At 36.8% G+C, this 9,045-nt stretch overlaps 1 protein-coding gene across 1 annotated transcript; it reads left to right on the top strand.

Annotated features, from left to right (window-relative positions):
• The first annotated feature begins 3,619 nt into the window (after positions 1-3,619).
• Positions 3,620-8,411, top strand: LOC145103721 (phosphoglucomutase, cytoplasmic). Its single transcript, XM_079040999.1, has 18 exons — positions 3,620-3,766; positions 3,840-3,935; positions 5,015-5,096; positions 5,337-5,392; positions 5,462-5,575; positions 5,660-5,722; positions 5,807-5,926; positions 6,013-6,113; positions 6,207-6,266; positions 6,339-6,438; positions 6,513-6,667; positions 6,752-6,847; positions 6,938-7,083; positions 7,190-7,365; positions 7,450-7,526; positions 7,639-7,771; positions 7,866-7,982; positions 8,072-8,411. Exons 2-18 carry the CDS (start codon positions 3,855-3,857, stop codon positions 8,141-8,143), a joined length of 1,749 nt encoding a protein of 582 aa, XP_078897125.1. The 5' UTR covers positions 3,620-3,766; positions 3,840-3,854; the 3' UTR covers positions 8,144-8,411.
• The last annotated feature ends 634 nt before the right edge of the window (positions 8,412-9,045 follow it).

Genomic DNA, 9,045 nt, shown 5'->3' with positions numbered 1-9,045 from the left:
GTGTTCGATTGTGTCTTCGGATGCCAAGGGTATAAGCGTAATCTGACGATTCGGTCTTTTATGGGTCCCGGGTTTATTCTAGAGGCTTTAAGGCTTGGGGTGTAGCTAGGAGCGTAGGGCTTCTTGCCACCTTTTCGTGGATATAAAGTTCGTTGGAAACGGACTTAGAACGAAGAAGTTATAGTACTTTGAAGTTGTTGGCAGAATTGGTCCCTGAATGGAAAAGCTTGCATTTCAGCCCATGCATGCAAGGTGGCAGCCAAGTGAGTATGCCCAGCGTAAGCTGGTGTACGCCCAACGTAGTGTTGGATAATGAAACACGGATGTTGAAGACGTACGCCCAACGTACGGGGATTACGCCCAACGTACGTCCAGGATCTACAAAACCCTAATTTTTAGGGTTGGCTCACTATTTAAGCACCTTAATTCCGAGGGGGGTGCGCCTCCCTTTCATTCTCAGAGCCTTAAACCCTAAATTCGAGTGGTAGCTTCATCCAAGAGTGTTGTGAGCTTTGTGGGTGCATTTTGGGTGGTTTTTGGTGCATTTCAAGAAGTTGGAACTTGTTGCAAAGATGGGAATCAAGGAGGAGCCTGTGGATCTGGCATTTGGGACTCATTCTCAGCTTGGTGAAGGTATAAAGCTTTGATCTTGATCTTTCATCTCTTAGATCTACCATTGTGAGTTTTAGTTCATTTTGGTCCCAAGGATGGAACTTTATGGTTGAAATCTGATTCTTAGACTTAGAGTTGCCACTCTCAGTGTTAAATGAGTCCTTAAGGCAGAAAGTTGCCATCTTGGAGGTCTTAATGGGTTCATGCTTGAGTTAAGACCATTTCCATGGAAGTCGATTATCATTTTTGGAGTTTGAGCTTATGTGGGTCATGAAAAGCCATCAAGTAAGCAACTTTATGGTTTAAGACGTTGAAGAGGACGTGGATTTGTATATGTAGCTTCTGGAGTAGAGTATTAAGCACTTAATGGAAAAGTGGCTTAACAGAGGAGTATGATGGGCGTACATGCAGGTACGCGCAGCGTACACCACCTTCAGCCAGTACGCTTAGCGTACAAGGGAGTACGCCCCGCGTACTCATCGGTTATAGGCTTAGAGTGTTTTGGGCCAGAAATATGTTTGTGCTTAAGGTAAGGCCCGTTAGAGGGGTTGGGCCCAATTTGGAAAATTAGGCCATTAGTGGGCCACTAGTGGGCTTGGAAAGCCTACCTAGTGTTGGGCTTTTGTTTTGGGTTTGAGCCTAAGTATGGATCGTGATGGGCCAGGGGTAGAATGGTCATTTTACCCCATGCATGGATTAAGGATTATGGTATGGGACCCGATTGCTAATTGGGTATATTGATTGGTAGTGGCAGCTCAGGAAGCTGGCGGGGCAGCAGCTAAGGAATTCATGCAGGAAGCTTCTGCAGTGCGAGGTGAGTCTTCTCACCATACCAATGGGTCTAAGGCACTAAGGCTGGCCCGTTTTATGTTATGTGGTGCACTAGCTGTAGTAGAGATATGTGGTATGATAGTTAGCTTTATGCTAAGTGGTATGCTAGTGATTTTATGATAGTTGGTATGCTTGTTGTGTAGAGGTATGTGGCATATTTATGCAGTGATACGTGGTAGAGATAGCTTTTACAGCTGATGGTAGAGATAGCCTTTGTGGCTAATGGTAGAGATAGCCATTGGGGCTAACGGTAGAGATAGCCTTTGGGGCTAACGGTAGAGATAGCTCGATAGCTAATTGATATGTGATATGTGGTAGAGGTAGCTTTTATAGCTAATTGATATGTGGTATGCGGTAGAGATAGCTTTTATAGCTAATATGATATGTATTATGTGGATTGTATATGGGGTATGCTCTGGGGGACTCACTAAGCTTTGTGCTTACGGTTTACAGTTTTGGTTTCAGGTATCATCGGTTTGGAAAAGAAGAGCTCGGATTGATCGCAGTGCACACACCTATGATTTCCGCAATGAATGATTTTGTGATGAACTCTGATAAATGATTTAGTTATCGATGATTTGAAATGTTTGAAGTAAATAATATCAATGTTTTAGCTATATTAAAAATAAAATTTTTTACCCTTGATTTTCGGGTCGTTACACAAGATCTAAACTTTATGCACTAAAATGACCAAAAATGCTAACACAACTTGCATGGCTTAGAGAACAAGCACCAAAACATAACTTTCTAAGTCCAATAAATCCCAAGAGTGTTCCATATAACTCAAAAGGTGCTAGATTTCTCTCAACTCCCAAAACACAAGCTCAAGGGACCAAAAGGTGACAAAAATGCCCAATAACAATATCTAAGAAACCAATGGGCAAGTTATAAGATTTTTACTTACAATGGTCCATAAATGAGGCAACCTTGCTGAATCTATACTTGAACCCCTTCTTACATGCACTTTACAACCACCTTGTTCTTCAAGACTCACCCACCAAATGAAGAAGATAAGCTCATAAAAGATGCCAAGGCTCAAAACAAGCAAGAGGAGGTTAGGGTTTCTCAATGAATGATATGAGGTGGTGGAGGCTGGTCATAGGAGGGATCCCAAGAAGTTAGAGCCTTTAATTAGGGCTCAAACCTTAGATTTAGGGTTTTGGTCTGCAGCGGCTATGCTCAGCGTAACCTAATCTACGCTCAGCGTAGGTCATCAAGTGCACGATCAATATTCTTCAGCGTAGGGGCTTTTCTATGCTCAACATATAGCAAAATTCCCAAATTCCACTTCAACTTCAAAACAATCATAACTTCTTCGTTTTAACTCCGATTTCAGCGATCTTTATATCCATGCGAAGGTATTGACGAGCCCCACAATTCTACCTAATCACTTATGAATAAAAACACATCGAACTAAAAACCATAATTCATGCAAGAATTATGAAATATTACTTTTCCTATTTTACCCCTTTAGCTTCCAAAGTACAATTCAAGGTTTAAATCACTTATCCAACATCATCATCATCATCCAATAGGGTCTAAACTCTACTCTCTTGAAGTCCAAAGTCTTTACATGGTTGAATTACGGTCCAGAATCCCAAAATAAAATACATCTCGAAACTGGATGTTACATAAAAATTGATTTTCATTTTGGTTCTTTTGTGGTTTCCATTTGACATATGCTTTCAGAATTTAGTTGTTCATTTAGTTTTCAAGTTGGGTGGTGGTGGTGGAAGATATTAGCGATGGGTTGGTAGTGGTGTTCTAGGTGGCCGATGATGGGGTGGGTGGTGGTGTTGTAGGTGGCTGACGGTGACAAAAAAGGGAAATGGCTTCACTTTAGGTTTCTCATTTATTTATTCTAATTACAACTAAGAGCAACAATAGATGTATCGCCTAGTTAAGGAAGGGTCAATGTGGTATGGTGGCTGGTGGTGGTGGTGGTGGTTTCAATGGCGACAGTTAGAAATAGTAATTTCCAATCATTTAAGGACCAAACCTGCAAATGAAACAAAAGTTTAGACATGGTCTAAGTTAAAAGAAAAGATGTTAAGGTCTAAAAGCGTAAAAGTAACCCAAACCACATAGACAATACGTGTAATTTACTTTTATTTTTCTTTTTAAATTTTATAATGATCAGCGGTTAGAAATTGATTGTGGGCCAAGAGTCGAAATCGGTGTCTCTCAGATCTAGTCGACAGATCACCGTCTGATTCGCTCAATAGCGTGCGGTTCGCGAATAATCGAATATCCTCCCCACCAAGTTTTTCCGTATATCTCTCGACACAACCATCACTCACTCTTCGCCAACCTTACTCTTTCTGTAAGCATCTCCTTCTCTCATCAACTATATCTATATGTGTACTTCGATCCACTTCTAATTCCTTACATCACAGGAAAACACTCAAGTAATGGCGACTTTCAAGGTTAAGCGTGTCGAATCTTCGCCGATTGAAGGCCAAAAGCCTGGCACTTCTGGACTCAGGAAGAAGGTATATTTGTTTCCTAATCTGTTTTCAAATGATTTCGATTTCGATTTTCGTAGATCCGTGGCTTGTTTTGGTCTTGATTGCGTTAAACAAGAAAATAATCATTAATGAGCCTATTGCTTGTGTTTGATTTGTAAAATGTTTTTCTTGTTGATGCATGTTTAAAATGAGATCGGATTGTTCTTTTTTGCTTATACTACTTTCAAATCCTACATTTGAATTTTGTGGTATGCGATCGATCGTTATCCATGTCGGTTATTGTGTACAGATCTATTGTACGTCATACATGAGTGTTTCTGGAGCATCTAATCCGTGGCTTGGATTTAAATTTGGGAAAAGTTAGTTTTGTTTAAAATTAAGATGAACTTGGTTTCTGAATGGTATGTTTGGATCCCATCGGTTCAGAGATCACCTTATCCTGGATGTGAAGATGGCAGATTTAATGAAATGGAAAGTTCTTAGTACTTTCTCCTTTAGTAGTCCATATCAAGAAAAGGAGTCCACTTGTTTGTGTTTAATTATGGCTGTTTAAGTAGTAGAGCCGAATTACTAGGCGTTTCAAAATATAAACAGGCACAATGCTGGGTTTAAGAACTAAAAGATTTATGTCATATTTGAACTGAGAAAATGCTATGATGGATTTCCAACACTATAAAGGACTTTGATTATAGGTGGCATGTGGCATATAAACTGTTAGCACATATAAAGTGTTATTTCTTCTAGGTCTAAGAGGCTAAAGTTTTCAGCACTAATGCATCAGATCCCATCAAAACTCTATGGTTAACTCAATAACTTTGTGAACATTCATTGAGTGTTGAGTCACTAAGGTGATATATTTCAGCATTCATCACCAACAGAGTAGATTTTTTATGAGAATTTGACGTCTAAATGTTTGCTTCAAGTTCAGAACAATACACAAGATATTGTTACTATAGCTTAAAAACACAAAATAGTCAAAGAAATTGTTATTTTTACCTGTAACTTACCAATATCCATGTTTCTTGATAGAATTTGTTGATACACGTTTTGGTTGATTTCATCTTAACTATCAAACTGATGTGATTTAACTTGAATTTTTTCAGGTAAAAGTTTTCACACAACCACATTACTTGCACAATTTTGTTCAATCAACATTCAACGCCCTTTCTGCAGAAAAAATTAAAGGTAAAGACCATCTCAATCCTAGTTTATTAGTAACCAGAGTCAGCAATACTCTTTGGAGATGTTTCTTTCTTTTTTCCTCATTAAGTTCTGAATGGGAAATGTCTGTCTGTATAAAGTGCTGTATACATAAAGTCTGTTTTTTTTTTTTTGCTAGACCCAATAAACCATCTGAACGAGACTAAATGACCATTTTACCCTTACATTTCAAATGTATTGATGATGCATTTTTCTCTCGTGCAGGTTCTACACTTGTTGTATCAGGTGATGGACGATACTACTCAAAGGATGCTATCCAGGTGCTTACATCATCATTTTATGTGGACTTATCAAGATTCAATGCCTGATATTTTATATAAAAAATGCAGATAATAATTAAAATGGCAGCTGCAAATGGTGCAAGACGTATCTGGGTTGGTCAAAATGGTCTTTTGTCAACACCTGCTGTATCAGCAGTTGTACGTGAAAGAGTTGGTGCTGATGTAAGTTTATCTGGTTTCAAGATATTTAATAGAATAACCTTACTAAATCAATAATTAATAACCTTTATATTTTTAATTTTCTAGGGTTCTAAAGCAAATGGAGCATTTATATTGACAGCCAGTCACAACCCTGGTGGTCCAAATGAGGTATGTGGTATTTTCTTAACAGTAAAACTCTAAACATGGTTAAAGATTAAAAAAGTTTACTCATATTTTTCGTGTGTTTTTCAGGATTTTGGAATTAAATACAATATGGAAAATGGTGGGCCAGCACCCGAAGGAGTTACTGATAAAATCTTTGAGAACACTAAAACAATAAAGGAGTATTTTATTGCTGAAGGCTTACCTGATGTAACACTGAATTCTTAACCTATAATAATATTTAATAAAATTATATTTTATATTATTTTGATTACATATTTCCCATGTGTGTTCAGGTGGATATCTCTGCAATTGGTGTTTCCTCCTTTTCAGGCCCTGATGGCCAATTCGATGTTGATGTTTTTGATGCAGCAAGTGACTATGTGAAATTGATGAAGTATGCTGCTATCACTCTTGTTCCAACAATAAAGTTTAATGTCAATGACATAATTGCCCTTCATTATCTAATGTCTTAATGAACTCCTTGCAGGTCAATCTTTGACTTCCAGGCAATCCAAAAGTTGATTGCATGCCCACAGTTTTCTTTTTGGTATGTTCCATCACATCCACTTGCAAGCAATATTATTATTAATTTTTTTAATTTTGTTGGATTTTTTTTTAGTTATGATGCGCTTCATGGAGTTGCTGGAGCTTATGCTAGTCGTATATTTGTTGAAGAGCTTGGTGCAAAAGAGAGCTCATTGTTAAACTGTGTTCCTAAGGTTTTATTTCTTTTGCAATGTATTTCTACTTTTTGTTTTTTACTTGTTTTAAAAAAAAATTACTATGCAAACAGGAAGATTTTGGTGGTGGACATCCTGACCCCAATCTAACATATGCCAAAGAGTTGGTAGCACGAATGGGATTGGGCAAAACACCTGATAGCAACCCTCCTGAATTTGGTGCAGCTGCAGATGGTGATGCTGATAGAAACATGGTCCTTGGTAAAAGGTAAAACTAGTACCCTAATGCTCAATTCCATTCCATCTTGGGTTACTGAATACAAAAACTAACTTGTTTTTCTTCATCATTCAGGTTTTTCGTTACCCCTTCTGATTCCGTTGCCATCATTGCTGCCAATGCAGTCCAATCCATTCCCTACTTTTCTTCTGGTTTAAAGGGCGTTGCCAGGTAACCACCATTCTTCATATTTTCTAATTTAAAAAAAAATCATCTATCTATTTTATTTATTTATGAAGTGTGAGTTTTATCTTTGTGTAGGAGCATGCCAACATCTGCTGCTCTTGATGTTGTAGCAAAAAGTCTCAACTTAAAGTTTTTTGAAGTCCCAACCGGATGGAAATTCTTTGGTAACTTGATGGATGCTGGACTATGTTCTGTTTGTGGCGAAGAAAGTTTTGGAACTGGTAAATAAATAATTATATATATATATATATATATATATATATATATATATATATATATATATTCAAGAATCATTTTTAATGATTTATTTTTTATTTGTTATAATAGGATCAGACCATATACGTGAAAAGGACGGAATCTGGGCTGTTTTAGCTTGGATGTCTATTCTTGCTTATAAAAACAAAGACAATCTCACTAGTGGAAAGCTTGTCACTGTTGAAGACATCGTGAAGCAACACTGGGCCAAATTCGGACGCCATTATTACACACGATACGATTACGAGGTTTTTAATTTTTATTTAACTGTCGGTTTTGTTTTAAAATAATAAAATTTTAATTTTAATTTGATATTGTTTTGTTTTGTAAAGAATGTGGATGCAGGTGCTGCGAAAGAACTAATGGCCCACTTGGTCAAATTACAGTCTTCTCTTGGTGAAGTCAACAAGTGAGTTTCGTGATTTCTCTTTTTTACTAATTCAGAGTAACTCTTTGAACTTTAACTGTTTTAGCTATCAGTTAATTGCTTTTTGATTACTAACTAATAAATTTGAATGCAGACTGATAAAGGGAGTACGATCTGATGTGGCGAATGTTGCAAGTGCTGATGAATTCGAATACAAAGATCCTGTTGATGGTTCGGTTTCTAAGAATCAAGGAATTCGTTATTTGTTTGAAGACGGGTCACGTTTGGTATAATCTTCATGATTTGATTACATACAGTATCTTTTATTATTTAAAAAGACAAAAGATTTTATATTTTTTAATAAATGTATGTGTTTTGTAGGTTTTCCGTTTATCTGGAACAGGATCTGAAGGTGCGACAATTCGTCTGTACATCGAACAATACGAAAAGGATTCATCAAAGACTGGAAGAGATTCACAGGAAGCACTTTCTCCTTTGGTAAACACCATTTTCTGCAATTTGGTGTTTAATTATTTTTAGTGAGTTGGGGTTTTAATTAAATTTGTGTGGGGGTTGCTTACGTACAGGTGGAGGTTGCATTGAAGCTGTCAAAAATGCAAGAATTCACAGGCCGTGATGCCCCTACTGTGATTACATAAATATATATATTCATACACACATCACATCACATGAATGACAAGGTTCGTGTCCACAACACAACCCAACCCAACCTATATATGTATTTTTCGTGTTCTTTCTTATAGTAATAAAGTTAGGGTTTCAGTGGTATGTTATGGGCTTGTTTTGTTTTCTAGTTTCAGAAGTCAGAGGTATCGGTGTTGTGTTGTTGAGTGCTTTAATGATTTACAGTGTTTTGTTTTGTTGTGGTTAATAATCGTGTTGTATGTTGAGAACCTTTTTTTTTTACCACAATCTCAGTTTTACAGCTTCTTTAATATCATAAAAAAAAATCATGTACATAAATAAAAATTCAACACTACAAAGAACGTTATAGTGTAAAATGAAACACGTGATTTAAATATGGTTTTTTTTCGCTGATGACATATCTCATACAATTTATTGAGACCGGCTATAAAAGGTTTCAGATTTTTTTCACTTTTTCACTTTTTGTGATCGTAGACTTTGGTCACATGAGAGATTGAAATAAAAAGGAAAAAGTTTAGGTTTAGTGGCAAACAAGTCATGGTGCTGGGACATGATCATTCCTAGCTGGCTTTTTGCACGTTTTTGATTTAACAGCCGATTTTCCGTGATAGAACAGTCCTATTTTTTTCATTATTTCTAAAAAAAAATCCAATGTGAGCTATTTGCAATCTCAACATGCCGTTTGGGAGTGTATTGATCCAAAGAATGACAATGAATAATTATCTACCTACAAGTTGTATGTTCTCTATGATTTCATCAGATACGTAGTCATCTATTACCGACAAATTAGTTTATACATCAATTCGATTTAGGCTGTGTTTGGCGCGCCACAGCTAGTTTATTTTTCGAGCTTTTTTATGTTGTCGTGTTTGGTAAACAAAAAAATAGCTTTTAA

Source organism: Lactuca virosa, chromosome 4 (genome assembly GCF_052849685.1).
Source record: "Lactuca virosa cultivar CGN04683 chromosome 4, Lactuca_virosa_CGN04683_v6, whole genome shotgun sequence".
Classification (NCBI taxonomy): domain Eukaryota; kingdom Viridiplantae; phylum Streptophyta; class Magnoliopsida; order Asterales; family Asteraceae; genus Lactuca; species Lactuca virosa.
This window is presented reverse-complemented; position numbering and strand designations above follow the sequence as displayed.

What these genes read in the sequence shown, in the direction of transcription:
- LOC145103721 (XM_079040999.1), top strand. Translation starts at nt 3,855, where the DNA reads ATGGCGACTTTCAAGGTTAAGCGTGTCGAATCTTCGCCGATTGAAGGC. An exon ending in AACATGGTCCTTGGTAAAAG is followed by an intron (nt 6,668 to 6,751) that starts GTAAAACTAGTA and finishes TTCATCATTCAG; the next exon opens with GTTTTTCGTTACCCCTTCTG. An exon ending in ACACACGATACGATTACGAG is followed by an intron (nt 7,366 to 7,449) that starts GTTTTTAATTTT and finishes TGTTTTGTAAAG; the next exon opens with AATGTGGATGCAGGTGCTGC.